The sequence below is a fragment of the Lepidochelys olivacea genome (assembly GCF_965140295.1).
Source record: "Lepidochelys olivacea isolate rLepOli2 genome assembly, chromosome: 2".
NCBI classification, from domain to species: Eukaryota; Metazoa; Chordata; order Testudines; family Cheloniidae; genus Lepidochelys; species Lepidochelys olivacea.
Window position 1 is genome coordinate 152,956,548 of NC_140412.1, and position 19,045 is coordinate 152,975,592.

General features: G+C 43.2%; 1 protein-coding gene across 3 annotated transcripts in view; it reads left to right on the plus strand.

Annotated features, from left to right (window-relative positions):
• The window catches only part of GALNT12 (polypeptide N-acetylgalactosaminyltransferase 12), a 100,807-nt gene that overhangs the window by 32,515 nt on the left and 49,247 nt on the right, over positions 1-19,045 (plus strand). For all 3 annotated transcript variants that reach the window (XM_084621204.1, XM_084621205.1, XM_084621203.1), the window contains 3 exons: positions 1,256-1,445; positions 6,659-6,844; positions 9,874-9,991. In XM_084621204.1, coding sequence (XP_084477330.1) covers positions 1,256-1,445; positions 6,659-6,844; positions 9,874-9,991 — 494 coding nt within the window. The remainder of the gene's footprint in view (positions 1-1,255; positions 1,446-6,658; positions 6,845-9,873; positions 9,992-19,045) is intronic.

A 19,045-nucleotide genomic window follows, 5' to 3' on the forward strand; every position in this document is an offset into this window, starting at 1 on the left:
ATGGTATATACCAACTACACACGTACACCTTTCAATTGGGGTCAATTGGGGTCAGGATCTTTGGTCCTGTCAAAGTCCCCTTTGCACCATGGGAGCAGTGCAACCAGCTCCCTCAAACTTGCAGCTGAGCCTTTCCCAAGACATAGAGAAATCTTTGACTGGTGTAAAACTGGTACAGCTGCTCTAACACAAGATGGAACAATTTTAAATAATAATTTCAATCATTTGGTGGTTTTGGTTGGCTGGTTGGTTTTAAATAATTGATTTTAGATCAAGTTGAGGCTTTGTAAAAACCAAAAATATTGAAAATTAAGGCCCTCACCCTCCAAACGCTTCAATAGGTACTCACGTGAGTATTCCCCCTTGATTTCAGTCGGACAGCTTGTCCATAAGTTAAGCAAGTGCTAACTTCGCAGCATCAGGATCTAAATTGTATTTTATTAAAAAACATTACTATTAGTGGCATAAAATCTTTGTCACTTCAAAAGAAAATTGTTTCAGAGTTAATAAAGAAAAGCTGTTTAAACTTTCAATACATGAACAAAGTTATTGTGAATTTTTTGTACACACAGGCCAAAATGTTCAAAATAGGATTAGGCTCCTAAAAAGTGGTATTTTCAAAAGCACTGTGTGATTTAAGAGCAAACATCCTGACTTCAGACTGCAAACCCTAATGAAGGAGAACAGCACAGGCAAAGCATTTCAGTTTTCTTGACTTGTGGAAGTTCAATATGTTGGAAGGTGTTGGTTGCAAATGTAATATGGGCTATTTGTTTATCAATTTTGTATTGGAGTTTGTGGTGGTCTCACAATAAGGATGTTACTGTATTGGGCCCATAACTTATTTTTTAAAGCATAAATGGCCATTTTAAGTGTGAAACTTCTTAGTAAAAAAATCTATATAAAATTGAAAATGCTGCTAACAATTAGAAAACTAATTTAAAGAAACAAGCATAAATCATCCAAGTTAGCAATTAAAGGCTGTTAGAAAGGAAGAAAGCTAAGAACTAGCAACATGTAATTTAAATAAAATTTATTTTTAACAAGATATCATGATTTTTGTGCACCCTAGTTTTATATCGCCGGTTCCCTTGCCCTGTCCAGGTATAGGGGACATGCCAGGATTGGGAGAAGGGCTACAGGCCAAATCGCACAGCACTGTTATCAGTGTATTACAACAGTGCTTTAAATACTATTTTTATAACCTACTATGTACAATAATTTTACAATGATCTGTTCAACTTCTTTGTAACAGACCATTTAAAGAAACCTTTGGAAAACTATGTGGCTGGTTTACGCAAGGTACGTCTTATTCGCGCAAATAAAAGAGAGGGACTGGTTCGAGCTCGACTTCTGGGAGCTTCTCTTGCGAAAGGAGATGTTTTGACATTTCTTGATTGCCACTGTGAGTGTCATGAAGGGTGGCTTGAACCATTACTGGAAAGGTAAAGTTATACCAAATGTGCGTGTTTTTTTATTATAAACTTGAGAAAAAAGAGTCATCTGTTAAATTCCTGTGTTTTGTAGAGGTATTGAAAATATCATCGTTAACCAATAGTTGCCACAATGTGATTTCTGAGAGAATTCAAGTATTTGCTATTTGAAGTGCAAGAGAATGGTAAATATTCAATTTATTTAACAGCAAATTTTGTTTCACTCAAGAACAGATTAATAGCTTAGTGGAATTAGAGGTGCGAAGATCCAATTTCCTTCTTCCTAAAGGAATGAAGGATTGTTGCCAGGAAGAGGGAACAACGTTTTATGTGGAACCCCAAACTTTTCACCTAATTTGGTGTTTGTGATTAGAACTGGGTAACGTTTTTTGGCCACAGCTTTTTTCACTGAAAAATGCATATTCGGGTTGGCCAAACATATTGCAAATTTGTGTCAATTTTGGCAGCTTATTTCTGTTGGGGAAAAAAGGGGATAAAATTCAGAAATGTCAAAATGGTGAGTTTCAATGTTTTCACAGTGAACAGTTTCAGCCTTTCAGGGTAGATTTACAAGGGGACTTGCATTCACAAATTGGAGGAGCTGGCAGTGGTGTTACCTCTTGCACACTATAGAGCAGTGGTGGGCAACCTGGGGCCCTCAGGCCGCACATGGCCTATCAGGATAATCCACTGGCGGGCCAACAGACAGTTTGTTTACATTTGCATGGCCACCCGCAGCTCCCAGTGGCTGCAGTTCACCACTCCCAGCCAATGGGAGCTGTGGGAAGCGGCAGCCAGCATGCCCCTGTGTCCCGCGCTGCTTCCCTCAGCTCCCATTGGCCAGGAATAGCGAACCTCAGTCACTGGGAGCTGCAGGCGACTGTGCAAATGTAAACAAATTGTCTGGCGGCCCGCCAATGGATTACCCTGACAGGCCGCAGGTTGCCCACCATTGCTATAGACCAAGGATTAGGGCATTCACCTGGGAGGGACAGACTGGGCTCAAGTCCCTGCTCCAGATCAGGGAATCAAACCTGGGTCTCCCACATCCCAGGTGAGTGCCCTAACCACTAGGCTATGAAATATAGGAGGGAGCACTACCACTGTGACTTCTCCTCCTCCATTCTGTGAATGCTACTGGCATTGAAGTTGCCTTGTGAATCTAACCCTTTGCTATTAATAGAAAAGTCTAGAAGTGTCCAACCTCAAATAATTTTTTTTCCAATTGTTTGGACCTGCCAATGAATCAAAAAATAATTTATTTTCACAGCTCTGTTGGTGACCACATTGTCAGCCTGGTAAGGGACCAAGGAACAGTTCTAGAGATATTCAGTTCTAGACAGAGGTTCACTAATCTCAGTGCAAGATACACATAAGCGAGTTGGAAATAAGGGCAAAGAAGACCTTGCCTTCCTAGTTTTCAAGCAATCTATCTTTCCATATACATATGGAATAAAAAGGGCTGGGTCAGGCACTATGCAGAAGAGTTTCCAAAGGGACTGAATTAAGGTTGTGTGTACCCATGATGATTTGAGTCCTGTATACTCAGTGATGCTTTGATTTACAGCTGTCATTTGACACATATGCCACTTCCATCACAGAATGATGCAGAATCCAAGCCTTCATTTAACAGAACAAATCATGGAATACCGCATCTACATTACATTAAACCATTTGTAATACTATTGCAGCTGCATCCATATACTACACAATCTACCTTTTTTAATACATTTTTCCTAATGCGAATGGAGCCATAGATGTGCCCACAGCAGAGGTTAGCTTCTCTCAGGGTCTGTAAACAATGCCATACCTTTTTTCTTCTTTCTGCTCTCAAAGCCACATCCAGACCCCTTCTAATGCCAGAGCTACACTTGCAAATATTTACAATGCCTGCAACAGACTTTACGAAGGTTGTATTGAAGATAGGAGACTATATTTAACCCTTCCCAAAGGCACCAGCTCTTGCTGAGGCTAAAGGACATGATCCTCACCCATTTAAAGTCACTAGAAAGACTCCCATTGAGTACAGTGGACTTTGAAGAAGGGGCCAAAAAGTACAACTTTACAAAAAACACAAGTGATATTTCCAAAATTGCCTTACCCGAAGGGGTGTGGGAGCATGCATCACATTGATTTTCAATGGAAACAAGCTCCTAAATTCCTTAGGCATGTTTGACGGCTTCCCACAAACTCACTGATATTTTTTTTAATTGACCCGTTACAAACAACCTGTCTGATTTGTTTCCCCTAAATTTAACCTCTGGGACAGGACCATGTATGGTAAATTCCAGATATATTAGATTAATTGTACCAGATTAAATGGGAAACAGCAAGAAAAGGTGATTAAAAGAATCAGGATTTTAATACCAAGCGATTGAAGAAATAACCTGACCTAGGAAGAGGTATTCTGTAAGTAGTTTAGGTAGGCCAGAAGGTGGCAGTCTTAGGAAGGACTTTGGATGAATAGTCTGATTTTCTTTACTGAAAATGTAGTGAATTGCCTTCCATACAGCTCTATACAAATCAGCCTATTCGGGTGATCTCAGAATCTGGATCCCTTTTGTTGAGGATGGAACATAAATTAACTGTTTCTTACTTGTGTACTGAATATACTTTGGGTGATCTGGTTCAGTCTTAGTTTGCAGAAAAAGCAGATTTTTTTTATTTTTTGTTTGTTTGTTTGTTTATGTGCTTTCCTTTGTAATTACACCTGTGTGACAGGTACCTTTTTTTTTTTTAAATATACAGCAAAATATTTCTATGATTGGATGGAAAAATGTTCAGTGTTTCTTCAAGTTATGTGTGGATCCCACTGTAAGTGCACATGCCTCTCATCATGTACATGAAAACAGAGCTGTTTTGATAAGCAGTGTCCATCAGGGCTGTGCATGCATCCTGTGCTTCCTCATACTCCCATATGAGCTGGGAATTGGTCCTGCTTTGAGCAGGGGGTTGGACTAGGTGACCTTCTGGGGTCCCTTCCAACCCTGATATTCTATGATTCTATGATTCTATGTGTCCATATAAAGGGCTGGGTGGCTTCATCCCTCTGTTCTGCCTGCTAGTTCTTCACTCAGGCTAAACTTCAAAACTTTCTAAAGTTTTTGGAGCCACTTCTGATCTACTGTATTGGACCACCATGAACTGATGCAACCCATTAGGACTCAAGTCTATTATTCAGACTCTGCCTCCCATACATACATCTTTGTACAGAGCTCCTTCTCATGGCAGACTCAAAATCTTCAGGCTTCAAACCCTGTGCATCCAGCGATGGACTAATCCCTCTGAAGGATGGGCACAGTAGGTGTCTCTATTTGCCTGGGGGAATTGCACATTCAGAGAAGATGCTTGGTGTGCTTGTCTTCCTCTGCTAGAATGCGTAAGTCACGAAACACAAGGCTTAATCACCATCTGCTGGCACAGTCCATGAAGGTCTCCTCAGACCCTAAGGAAATGAGCTCTGGAATCCTGCTGGTGGACAAGCCAGCATGATCCAGCACCACACTGAGCAAGCAGGTGATGCCTAAGACTAGCATGGAGAAGATGATGCTGAGGAAAGATCCAGCAGGTCTCAGTAGCAGCTGAAGTCAGGTCCTGAGAGGGCCACTCCAAACATGGAGGCAGAAGCTCAAGAAGGAGTGCAGTGTCCTCCCATAAGGACAAACACTGCTAAGTCTCCGGAGAGGAATCCACCAAGCCATGCAGGGTATCAAGGCCTGGGGAGAAGCAGCAACCTACAATGCAGCAACTCCTTCAGCACCAACCCCAGCTCCAGTGATGCACCCTTTAGATTTGACCCTGGCCTGAAGAAATGGGACACATCGACAGACCAAGCTGTCTCACCTCAGAGAATAAAAATCTGCTATAATGGTCAGGCTCTCTCACTGAACATCAAGGCACTCTCCTTCAGGGATGTGAATGGTGTTAGACTCGCTGGAGCCCAGGGCAGAAGCTAAGCACTGGGCTCCTACCCTGCCTTCTTTATCTGCTCACACATTGGATTTCTGCAACGTTTCTGAAGCCCAAGCCCCACTGCATGGGGCCCCCTGTGGTGTGCGGTCCTAGGCAATTGCCCTGCTTGCTGTACCCCAAATGCCAGCCCTTTGTACCATCTCTGAGGTCTGCAAAGCAGCTAAGTGAAGCAAGCCACTAACTTTTGGTAGACATTCTGCGCTTGACATGGCAGCCAGGTTGGATGCCAAATTCAGGAGAGTAGTGCTTCAGTCACTTGTTGACAGATACAGCGGAAATCCCTCACTTCCACAATTCAGGGAGGATACAGCTTGTCTGTCACCTACAGAGGGATTGTGCCCACTGGCACATATTCAAGGAAGCAACAGGTACCCTACAGTAACTATTTTTCTTGTGATGTTGTAGTCTGTGTGGGTCACACAGAACACCCTCCATTCCTGCTTTTAGGAATCTTCGGTGACACGGGCTTTGGGTTGTGAGGGAACTGAGGGAGCCACCCTGCCTTTTATGCTCTCATATACATAGGGCCCTACCAGTTTCACAGCCATGATAAACGCATCATGGACCATGAAATAAGCCCTTTCCCATGAAATCTGATTCCCCTGCTGCGCTGCTTCAAGGAGTGCCCCAGCCAGGGGGCTCCTAGCTCCAGTTGGGCAGGGGAGGAACAGGACTTGTCCATACGCTGCACAGCCGCTCTTGGGCGTGGGGAGCTCAGACCCACCTCCGGAAACCTCCTGCAGCTGCCGGAAGCAGGAGTCCAGCTCTGAAGGCAGCACAGAAGTGAGGGTGGCAATCCTGTGGACCCCCTCCCACAACAGGTTTGTGACCCCGCACAATCCCCTTTTGGGTTGGGACCCCCACAGTTACAACACTGTGTGAAATTTACCAGTTTTCAAATCCTCTGGCCATGAGATTGACCATAATGGACCGTGAATTTGGTAGGGCACTATATATAGAAGCACTAGGAGACACAGGGCCCAAGTGCAGCCCCGATGGACACGGTTAACAAAAAAACCTCTGGTCTTGTGTGCATGAGGCACAGGTGCACCTACAGTGGGATCCACACTGACTACAATATCTCAAAGAACCACACCTACGGTAAGTAACTGTTCATTACTTGTATCCCAATATATGTAAAATGGGAGTAAAAACTTTACTTTTGTATTAATAAACCCTTTCTTTATACCTGCCATTTCTAGTTTCTGCTAGTATCAACAAAAATAACTTTTTTTCTTTCTAAAATAATTTAGAATTGGGGAAGATGAGTCAGCAGTTGTGTGTCCTGTGATTGATGTGATTGAATGGAATACATTCGAGTACTTGGGAAATGCTGGGGAACCACAGATTGGAGGGTTTGACTGGAGACTGGTCTTCACTTGGCATGTTATCCCAGAGAGGGAGCAAAAAAAAAGAAGATCCAAAACTGATGTAATCAGGTGAATATTATTTTGATGTATCTTCATTTTAAATGTCAAATTTTATAAAATTTACAAATTTTAACTTCAGCTGAAGGTAAATAAAATAATTTGTATAACTGAGCACTTAGCATTCAACACTGAAACTGAAAATATAGAGTTTTAAAAAAATTGTTCTTTCTTTTTTTAATGTAGTTCCAGTCACCATGCTTTTGGCAAAATTTTGCTTTTAAAAAAGAAATCTGCATTACCTTTGCTATGTAAATTGTCATGAATGCTTTTACTCAGGAAGCCTTTCTTGCCATATAAAATAGGTTTAATGCTAAATCTAATGGAATACCAGAAGAACACTTGAAAAAGATAAGGAAAGGAGACTTGGAGAGAATAGCAAGTGACGATTTATGCACACAAATAAGAAGCTTGGCAAACAGGCAAGAGGCAATAGTTAAAATGAAATCATAAGGTTTGATAGTACTGAAACAGGCAGCCTAATTCATATATTAGCAGCTTATTGTCCTATTAAGAGAGCTGGAAAAATCCATTAATCAAGAGTGAGTAGGAATATTTCCTGTGTGAGTGTCATCAGTTTGTTCAGAATCTCAGCTTTTGATGATATTTAAAATAAAATTAAAAAAAAATCCCAATATGAAACATGTAAACCAATGCAGTGATGTCTTTCTGTGTTTTCAGAGACACAGCTCTGGAGGAGACAGAGCAAGAGGGTGCATGCTGCTTAGGGCACTGGTGTATTATGGCCTGACAAGCAGTCTTGGTCCTTGGGCTAGTAGGTTTCGTATACATTTTTTAGGCCTTGCCTATTAACACTGGTGGGTTTACTCAGAGTAGCTACGACTCCACATGAATGATGGTGGCAGAATCAGGGCCTACGGGCTGATGAGTGCAACTATTCATTAGTGAGTCCTTACTCCATCAAGTAGTCTCATTTAAGTAAATGGGACATACTCACATAGGTATACATAAGGGTTGTAATAATGGGTCCTAAATGAGAAGCTAAAATGGGAAGGATACTGTCCTTAGGAGGAGACAGCAAAAGCAGTGAGGAGTAATGACACTATGTATGAAATGTATCACAGGCAACGGAAGATGTAAGAGGAAGAGGTTACGATAATCTATTAAGTAAAGCTGGGGAGTGTTGGCAGAAATAAATGATTAATTGTATGTGGTTAGCATAGGCCAACGAACATGGAGCTACTGGAGAAGGCTTTTCTTGAGGAAGGCTACGTCAGCTCATATGGAAAGAAGTAATTCTGCAAGATCAGGCTGTATCTACAGGTTCAAATCTAGATAGTGATGGTTCTCCCTTTATTCTCAAGCTAAATTGGACCAGATCCTCAGTTGATGTAAACTAGCATAGCTCCACAAACTTCAGTTAGCTACAGTGTTTTACACCAGCTGAGGATCTGGCCCACAGAATTCTGTGTGGAAGTTTTAGATAAGACTTTAAACAAACATCCCATACAACAAACATATCTTCAATTTGAGCTCATGATGCATTTTTTGGAAGAGATAGGGTTTGCCCAGTGTGATTGTACTAAATGGCCACTGATCCCTGCAGTTGTATAACATCCTGCGTGTTGCTGGGTGGCTGCTGCCCTCCACCTTGGAGGCGTCTCCAGTTCAGCAGTGGATACTATGCTCCAGGAACAGTATTTGTATCCTCAGCATTTAATTAGAGGCCCCTGCCTTTATTTACAACCTATCCTCCAAAGCCTTCATCAAATACAGAATTATTCATTTCTTCCTAGGCTTTTTAGGGCTCTTGTCACCAGAATATCTGAGTGCCTCACAAACATTAAAGAATTTATCTCCTCTGAGAGATGAGACCATTATTTTTTAAAGACGGAGAAACTAAGACAGTAGTGCAGTACTTCTCAACATATTTTGGTTCACAACCCCCAAAAATAGTTTAAACATACGTATTCCACAGCTCACTAAGTCACAAGATCCTTTGGCCACAAAAGTTTGTAAGATTATTTTTTATCGTGGTAAAAAATGGGTAGTTTTGGGGTACTGAGTAGGAAATGTTTGGGCTTATGGGGCTGCTGCTAAGAGATAATACAAGGCTCTGGGGATTATGGAACTTGGATAAGGGTATATAGTTAGCTGAGGAAGCAATAGTGTTGGGTGGGGGAACTGGCTTCTGTTTGTGGGGGGACAAGTGCTGGAGTGAGGCAGGAGAGTTGGCTGCTGGTGGAGGTTCTTCTGTCTTTTCTGCCTCACCTTGCTCCACCGGAACAGCATGCAGCTACAGGGCAGAGAACGTGCTGCTGCAATGGGTTGCCTGTTTGACCTCATTTTGACTTATTAATGTGAATTGATCACTACGCTAAAAATGTAGTAGTAGCCTAGGTGTAGTGATCACAACCTAATTAAATTTGTTATGTGCAAGAAGAATATAGTCCTGACAGCAATATATGTATTTGCTGCTTTAAAAGGGCCAACTCTTCCCACAGCTGAAAACAATTTATAGACAAAATTATATACATTCTATGTAGATAGCATTGCTCCACTGGAAACAACAGACTTAGATTTCCTTGGCAGACTTCTTGACTCAGAATCTGTCAAAATGGCTATTTATGTCACATTTTGGCCTCTCCAGTTACATTAGTTAGGCACTGTCAACAAATTTAAAAAAAACACTTGAGAGCATATCCTTTCAAGGGTTATACCCACTTTAGGGGCTTAATCCATTGAAGTCTGAGAGTTTTGTCGTTGACTTAAGTGGGAGCAAGATTAAGCCCTTATTTTGTTGAAGGCAAGAGGCATGTATTTTCATTCATTACAAAGCAACTGTGTCCTGTGGTGACACTAAAATATACCTTGCTTTATCTTAATGTTATATTTACTTTCCCAGAATTTTTTTTGCAAGTCCATTCTTAATGCTTAAGTATTATATCACTAGGATACTTACCTGATGTGTTGTCTATTGTTGCTTTGTAACTAGAGAACAATTAAGAAAATAGTAGATGTATGTGTAGATTCCTCCCCCTTCCCCACACCCAATGCAGAATGATTTTTCTCTTGCATAGGTCTCCAACCATGGCTGGTGGATTGTTTGCTGTCAGCAAGAAATATTTTGACTATCTTGGCTCTTATGACACAGGAATGGAAGTATGGGGAGGAGAAAACCTTGAATTCTCATTTAGGGTAAGTGAAACAATCAGCAATTTTGTTGGAAGGTAAAAACTGGCTTTATCTTACACTTGCTTCTTTACATCTTCTGCACAGGGAGGTAGGCTTAACATAGAGCTCTGTAAACATGGCAGTATTTGCACAGAGATTTCCAAGAGTTTGTTTACATCATTCTTATGCTCCAGAAATTATACTTACCCCCACAGTGGTCATTTTGGAAGCAAAATGTGCAGAAATGTACTTTTATTGAGAAAGTCAGTGTGAAATTTTGAGAAGTGGGATGATGGCCATCTTTGAAATTTGCCTTTGGTGGACTGTGAAGTAAGGAGAGAGGATGGGAGGAAAGAGAGAAGTTTATAGCTATATTGACCCATACCTGGAACTTCTATAGTGGTTGGAGTGAGAGGGAAGGTGGGAGGAGAGAAAGATACAGCAGCTATTGATAGAGCAGAGGCCAGACCGTGCTCCTTCAAAGCTTTACCCAGTTTGACTTTAGGAATAGACTGGGGGCATCAACAGCAAACCCCTTGCGAAGATGGTGAAAAGGGATGATCTACATACCTCCATCGCAATAAATTGGGGTCACTACCAAGAGGGCTCTCTTAAAGAGCACCCACAAAGCAGTGTACTGTGCAACAGGTGATGGTTGTGCAGTTCAGAGATGGGAGAACTGCCATGCATGAAGTAGTAGCATCTCACGGGTGAGTGGGTCTGGCTAGTCTCTCCAGGGATAGCATTCGGAGAATAATCAAGGTAGGTGGCTATGCTAGAGTGGGAAGGGTTCTTGGTACAGAAGGAGGGAGGAGATACAGGCCAACACATTTTGATGGCAAAGGGGCTTCTTGTCCTCTACTTTTTCTGTGATTACTGGTACTGCTGCAGTTTTCCAAGTGAGCACTGGCTGTTCATGCTTTAGCCCGTGTGGTCCTCCTCTTGCTAGAGGTGCATTGTTAACTTGTAGTCCAACTTAGGGTCACATTATCAGCTTGTGTGGGCTTCAGAACTGGGTACTTGGGATTTTATTGTTTTTGCTCATCACCAGAAAAGACTTCTGGCAATATTGATATCTCTGTGGTAAATCACTCTTTTTTGTTGCACAGCTTGTCTCAGAATTGATTACTCATGGGTTAATGCCCGCCGCCTGTGGAATCTGGAGGTGGTCCATTATTGTTGCTGGAGCCTCCAGAACTAAGCTCCACCCTTCAGTTTAGGCCACCAGATATTCTGCTTCTGGTGATGGAACAAGTTGGTGGTGCAGTTTCTCCTATTTTCTTTGAAAACCTTTTTATTTTTATTCATTTTTGTGCAGTGGTGACTTAGTCTTCCTCTTCGGTTTCCTCCACCCCTAGATTAGGTTTCAACCACCTGGATGTGTCACTGCAGCACCCTCCTGCCAGCCTCCTCTGGCCCCACTCAGGCATGGCTGAGCTGTCCTGCAAACACCTGGCTTAAATTTAATGTGAGGGAGCACTTACAGGCTCTGCCAGGGGTGAAATATGCCCTGCCTGTTCCCAGGGCCAGGGGCTCGGAGTCAGACTGGCATGCTAGGTCCCCACCCTGCTCTGTGAAGTCATGACTTCAAAGCACAAAAGCCCACTTGGGGTTTCTGAGCTTTGGGAAAAGAACCTAAGGACAAAGAGAAAGCTATCTGGCCAGCTTAGTGGGCAAGTCCTACAAAAGAGCTGGGCTGGAGGTGGAAAAACCCTGATCCAGATACTGAAGAGGGTCCTCCGCTCCTTGGGGAAAGTAGCAGGGCTCCTACCCAGCTCCCCTTCCTCCCACTACGAATTGGGGGAGTTTCATGACACTCAGGGTAAGTGCTGCAAACCCTGGAGATTCCCAAAAGGCAAAAGCAAATGTGTCCTTCGCAAGGCAATAATAAATATTGTTGCAGTGATAATCAGGAGTTTAACCCCTTCTCCTTTACCTTCTCCCACTGAGAGTGTGTTTGCTGGGGCTTTTCTCTTACGCAGATGCCATCTCACAAGGCTCTGTACCATGCTCACTGCTCCCCACCCCCTTGCAGCACGTCTGGGCATGTGAAGAAGCCTGTCCCCACTGTACAGCCCTGCTTCAGGCTGCAGCCTACTGGGAATTGTGCCTGGCTGGCTCCCAGCCCAGGGACCCTCACTCTGCTGGGGACGGGCTAAGAGTCAGGCAGCAGTGGAATGGGATTTGTGCCTTGTGATCATCAGCCAGCCCTCGCTCTGCCAGGGACAGGGGCCTCCCTTTCTCCACCTCTCCCCTGCTTCAAGGCTGGCTCTGCACACAGGCCTTATGAGCAGCAGGCAGTCTGTGCCCAGACCAGAGGCACTTGCCAATTCCACTCCCCACAAAGCTGCACCTTCATGGGATTACAGGGAGGCAAGTGAGAATTCCCTTCTCATGATCAGATGATCCTGACTGACTGAAGAAAGCCCTGAGTGGTACTAGGTTGCTCCTACAGCACTTACCGGGGTGCTAACCACCCTGGGGGAGCAGGCAGACAGCCTTTCAGCTCCCACAGACATTTTCACAACTGAGGTATGTGTATCAGTACCCTCCTCTGTTATGTGGTCCCCAGGCCAGGGTGAACATTGTACTACCGTCCTCCTGTAAACAGTCAGGAGAAGAAATACCACATATGCATCACAAAAAAACAAACACCTACTGGAATTTTCCAGCACAGTACACCAGTGTCTTTCAAGTAACTCATTAATACTAATAAAACATCTTCCCTTTCAAGCTTTATTAGATACATGGTTTCCCATTGATGCCTCCTTTGAGGACATCATAAGATCCAAATGGGGACATCTGATTAAACCAAATGTTAAACTAACACATTTGTACATAAACAAAGAAATTTCATACATTTTGGGAGTCTAAAGGTGCGGCAGTAGCTGTACCAGTGAAAGACATAATCACACCATCTGAAGGGGACTTTCTTCCAAAAGACCTCATAGACTAACTACAGTAGTGATGGCACACAGCACAGCAATTTCAAAGCCTCAGCAATAGCCTTTCAAACCAAAGGTTTTTCATATATTTAGTAAGGAAAGCCTACTGTGCGGCAAATAAGTGACTCATTGTCTGAAGGAATGATCCTTGCTTGGATTGGGACATCTTGGGTTCTGTCTTGGTTAAGATGTGATTTGTGACAAGCAATGGTTCTAACTTGGCGGTTGCAAGGAAGCCATGTTATACCCACAAATAGCCATTGTTCATCCTAAATGGATATCTTGTGCAAACTTGCAGGTGAGGAGCCATTAGGGGAAAATCAGAGAAACTAGTAGCTGGGCTTGCAAAGAGGCCTCAGCCCTCACTGTCGAAGCCAGCATAGCAATCTATTGTTGGCTACAAACACCAGTGGTATCCAAGAAGGGACTATTACCCTCACAGAGAGAAAAATCTGGAGCAGTGAAGCTTACAAAGCAACCTAGAAAAACTGTCTTCCAACCACCAAAATCCTCATTATGGAAAGACAAAGAGCATTTGCGTACAAGCATTCACATTTCCTGTACAGGAAGTTTCTTCCTTCTGATCCACCCTCATAACCTAGAGCTTTAAGTGGCTGGTTGTAGTCACAGCAAGGCACAGGCTGCATGTTATGCACCTATACCCATGCACGGACAACATGCCAATCAGTACTCTGTCAAGAGAAAAAGACCCATTCTGAAATGAACAGCTGCTGGAAAGGATTCATAGCCACCAGTTCTTCAAAATCCAGAGGAGCTTTTGATCACAATGCAGAGAATTGCTCATCCAGGGCTCAAAACAGACATGGCTCTGGCTGTAATTTTACCACAATGATAAAGATGTGCAAAGATCCAAAATTTCATCACATCAAACATTTCCTGAGGATCCTCAGTAGCCAATTATCTCCAATGGTTGGGATTCCTAGTGCCATGCATCCGCTTTGGCCCCTGAGGGAATTTCTCAAAATGCACCTGCAAAAATTATTTCTGAGGACATAGAATCATGCACTTGATGCAACGTAAAATTAGGAGTCATTCTCAGATCACAGCTGAATGCCTCTTTGTGGGGAGGTAAGGTAAGTACATACAACATGCTGAAAGCCAGCCCAACTTTCACTCTAGACCTTTGCATATTCTCTGTGGCAGCAAGCATACTTGGAAAACAAATTTCCAAAATCTCACAGTATATGTCCTTTTAGTTTATTTCAACACCTCTATCAGGGTGTATCTTTAAAAACAAAAAGAAGAAAAACCCACAAACATATGGATCAGGTTCTGTCTGTGACAGTGACTAGTACCAGCTGCATCAGTAGAAGGTGCAAGAAACCATATATTGAGCAATTATGATAGTTGCAGAGGAAGTCTCCTCCTACTTCCTGGTTGAGATTGGCTTATGATTGGGCATGAGTGTTGATATCCTTTCTGAAACATGTAAAGTAAACATGCCATGCCAATGGAAATAATTCCTGGGTAAAGAAGAATCTGCTGCTTTTCAAGACAGTGTACATAAAGGATACGAAAAGAGGAAAAGGGAGAGTTGTGGTCCTCCTCCTAGTCCAAAGGCCCAGAAGGAACTTTGCACTTGCTAGAGAGTCAAGGACTCCACATTGTACCTGCGGAAAACATAAGAGCTCTTGAAGCAGAGATTCCTTCATTCAGACTGTGAACACTTAGAGCTAACAGCCTGGGTATCAGAAGAGAAGTGTAGGTCAGCATGGATCCTCCATTCTCCCTTGGAAATTCTGGAGTAGGCTTCCAAGGCAGGGGTATGGAATCCCCGTTACTGGAGGCTTTTAAGAACAGATTGGGCAAACACCTGTTAGAGATGGTCTAAGTTTACATGGTCCTGCCTCAGGGCAGGGGGCTGGACTTGACAACCTCTTGAGGTCCTTCCAACTTTATATTTCTATGATTCTGTGGCTAACCTCTCATACAGTTTGGTATCCAGACAGAACTCAACCAGGATATTTCACTCCTTGATCTGGTCAAAATAACATTTCTAGTGTGAGGGGAAACAAAGCTCTTTGGGGGCAGCAGCTGCAGCTGTGTTTGTTTAATACCCAGCCTAATGGGGCCCTAACCTCTCATAGCTTATTGTAATACAAGTATTATAATAATCTCAAAGCTCTGGTGATCTCAGCTACACTAGTGTTTTTCCAGGCGGGTTGGTGTGCGTCCTGTAACCAGGCACTGTAGAAACATGAGTACCAGCTATAGTGACATTTTATAGCCAGGCACATCAGATCTTCCATTTGGGTATCAGATGCCAAGTTTAATCATAGTGACAAATTAGACAAGCTTGTGGTTGGTCTTTCTGGTGCCCATTACCTCTGAAAGGCAAGTTTGAGAATTTGTTCCCACATCCCTACAAGAACCACACTGCCTTGAGGAAGGGGTTATCCTTATAGCTCCAGAAATCTTTCTCTTCAAAGTAAGTTCCTCTTTTTCACAATTCTTGGGAAACAGTTCTCCCATCACTGTGTTCTAACACCTGGAAGGTTGTGGCATAAATGGACTAGAGCTCTAAAGATATATTTCAAGCATATGGAGTACATATGCCAACTGCACCCTGTTCATCTCATTCTGTCCAAAATGCCAAGGCCGACGGCCTCCAGGTTGCTGCAGGCAAGACGTAAAAATTCTGCACCAGTTGGCATGCTACGCATCTGGGAAACAATTCACTGCAGTCCCTTTAGGCACGGAGGGAAAAGTGTCTGAGTCTCCTCTGTGGAAGATTTGCAAAGTAAGTTTCCATTCCTCTGCAGAGGCATCCTTTGGTAAGAAGGGGCTACTGGGTTGGTTCCCACATAATTTCTTAGTTTATACTACTCTTGCTTTATATGGGGAGAACTTCCATTCCTGCCTGTTACTGTACAATAATGATTAAACTCTGCTTATCCTTTCCCTCCTACATCTGGTATTTACTGATCACTACATTCCCTGAGTAATGAACGAGGAGAGAAGCTGTGCAGCCAAATGAGAATTTTCATACCTGATAAGTTTATTTTATGTCTGTCAGCACCTTCTCTCCGAATTCAACCCAACCTGGTAGTCTGGTAAATGAACAGAATATAAATTGAAAATTTTCTCTAAAGGGAGGCTTAGACATATATTGTGTTAAGGTTAATTTAATACATTATACCAAGTTGCCAAACCACTAAGGTAAGGCTGGAGTGTTTCTACAACTGTGGAAGAACTCTTCTCCTGGCCAAGTTTGAGGGTGGAGCTTAGTCCTGAAGCATCCAGTAGCAACAATATTGGATCACCTCCAAATTCCATAGCTGGTGGGGGCATTTACCCATTCGTAATGAATTCAGAGAGATGCTGCTAAGAGAAAGAAAAAGGATCAAGTACAAAATTTCTCATTTTTTCCCCCTCTTACCCTGTGACAATGGATTTAAGTAATAGACAGTTTTATGGTGACATCTACTGAAGCAAGGAGGCAGAGAGTTCCATTAGTCTCCTGAAGCCTGGAGTGTCTTTCTACAGTTTGCTTTTCCTCCTAACTTTGGAAAAAAGTAATCTTCACTACTGCTCTCTCCTGCCTGATTCTGTAGTGCAGGGACCAAGAAGACAGGATAAAAATGAAGAAGGGGGTTAAAAAGAAAAGGACAGAAGTCTGATGGCTTTGTTTCAAATTGGACTGAGAGGATGGAAGGCAATCTTCCAAACCCTGAGGCCAAGTACCCCACCTTCTCAGTCAGGGCCAGCCATTGTCTGATGTCACAACTCCTTCCTCTGCATAAAGATGGAGTGAGGAAGGTGTCACCTGCAGGCAGAAATTGCATTTTTCACATGGGGAATACAAGAGTTGTCTAGCTGGATGGTTAGAATTGCATGAAGGCAGGGAAACACCAGAGGGCCCTTTGCTAGGTTGTACCTCGAGGGAGCCTGTCAAGGTTCCTCCCCCACTCTGAACTCTAGGGTACAGATGTGGGGACCTGCATGAAAACCCTCCTAAGCTTATCTTTACCAGCTTAGGTCAAAACTTCCCCAAGGTACAAAATATTACCCCCGTTATCCTTGGAATGGCCGCTACCACCACCAAACTAATACTGGTTACTGGGGAAGAGCTGTTTGGACGCGTCCTTCCCCCCAAAATACTTTCCAAAACCTTGCACCCCACTTCCTGGACAAGGTTTGGTAAAAAGCCTCACCAATTTGCCTAGGTGACTACAGACCCAGACCCTTGGATCTTAAGAACAATGAACAATCCTCCCAACACTTGCACCCCCCCTTTCCTGGGAAATGTTGGATAAAAAGCCTCACCAATTTGCATAGGTGACCACAAACCCAAACCCTTGGATCTGAGAACAATGGAAAAGCATTCAGTGTTTTACAAGAAGACTTTTAATAAAAAATAGAAGTAAATAGAAATAAAGAAATCCCCCCTGTAAAATCAGGATGGTATATATCTTACAGGGTAATTAGATTCAAAAACATAGAGAACCCCTCTAGGCAAAACCTTAAGTTACAAAAAAGATACACAGACAGAAATAGTTATTCTATTCAGCACAATTCTTTTCTCAGCCATTTAAAGAAATCATAATCTAACACATACCTAGCTAGATTACTTACTAAAAGTTCTAAGACTCCATTCCTGTTCTGTCCCTGGCAAGCGCAGCATACAGACAGACACACAAACCCTTTGTTTCTCTCCCTCCTCCCAGCTTTTGAAAGTATCTTGTCTCCTCATTGGTCATTTTGGTCAGGTGCCAGCGAGGTTACCTTTAGCTTCTTAACCCTTTACAGGTGAGAGGAGCTTTCCCCTGGCCAGGAGGGATTTCAAAGGGGTTTACCCTTCCCTTTATATTTATGACACGCCCCCCAAATCTCAGCTAGGGTGAAACACTGGCTGGGATTTCTTCCTGGAGCTCTAGGAAAACAGAGTTAATAAGACACATGCATCTCTAAATATACTACCAAGTACATAAAGACTAACAATATTTTCCACATCTCAAGGACGATTTTAACCAGTTGATTCTGGGAAACTTTCACGGGAGAGTGCATCAGCCACTTTGTTAGAAGCTCCTGAGATGTGTTGGATGTCGAAATCAAAATCTTGGAGAGCTAAACTCCACCGAAGAAGTTTTTTGTTAGTTTCTTTGACGGTGTGAAGCCACTTTAGTGCAGCATGGTCGGTTTGCAGGTGGAAACGCCGTCCCCAAACATATGGGCGTAGCTTTTCCAGAGCGTAGACAATGGCATAACATTCTTTTTCAGTGACTGACCAGTTGCTTTCCCTCTCAGACAGTTTTTTGCTGAGAAACACTACAGGGTGGAATTCTTGATCAGGTCCTTTCTGCATTAAAACTGCTCCCACACCACGCTCGGATGCATCTGTGGTTACTAGGAACGGTTTGTCAAAGTCTGGGGCCCTTAGTACAGGGTCAGACATGAGTGTCGCTTTAAGCTTGTTAAAGGCCTTCTGACACTTTCCGGTCCACTGAACAGCATTTGGCTGTTTCTTTTTGGTTAGGTCTGTCAGTGGGGCAGCGATTTGGCTGTAGTGCGGTACAAATCGTCTGTAATAACCGGCCAAGCCTAAGAAGGATTGAACCTGTTTCTTTGACTTTGGGACAGGCCACTTTTGGATAGCATCCACTTTGGCCTGTAGGGGGCTGATAGTTCCTTGACCCACCTGGTGTCCAAGGTAAGTCACTCTGTTTAGGCCTATTTGACACTTCTTAGCCTTAACAGTTAGTCCTGCCTCCCTTATGCGCTCAAGGACTTTTTGTAGATGTTCCAGGTGGTCTGCCCAGGAATCCGAAAATATGGCCACATCGTCAAGGTAGGCGACTGCATATTCTCCTAATCCCGCTAGGAGACCATCTACAAGTCTTTGGAAAGTGGCGGGTGCATTTTGCAGCCCGAAAGGGAGTACATTAAATTCATACAGCCCGAGATGTGTGATGAAGGCTGACCTTTCCTTGGCAGATTCATCTAGCGGTACCTGCCAGTACCCCTTGGTTAAGTCCAAGGTAGAGATGAACTGGGCCCTTCCCAGTTTCTCTAATAGTTCATCTGTGCGTGGCATGGGATAGTTGTCTGGGCGAGTTACAGCATTTAGCTTACGGTAGTCCACGCAAAAACGTATTTCCCCATCTGGTTTGGG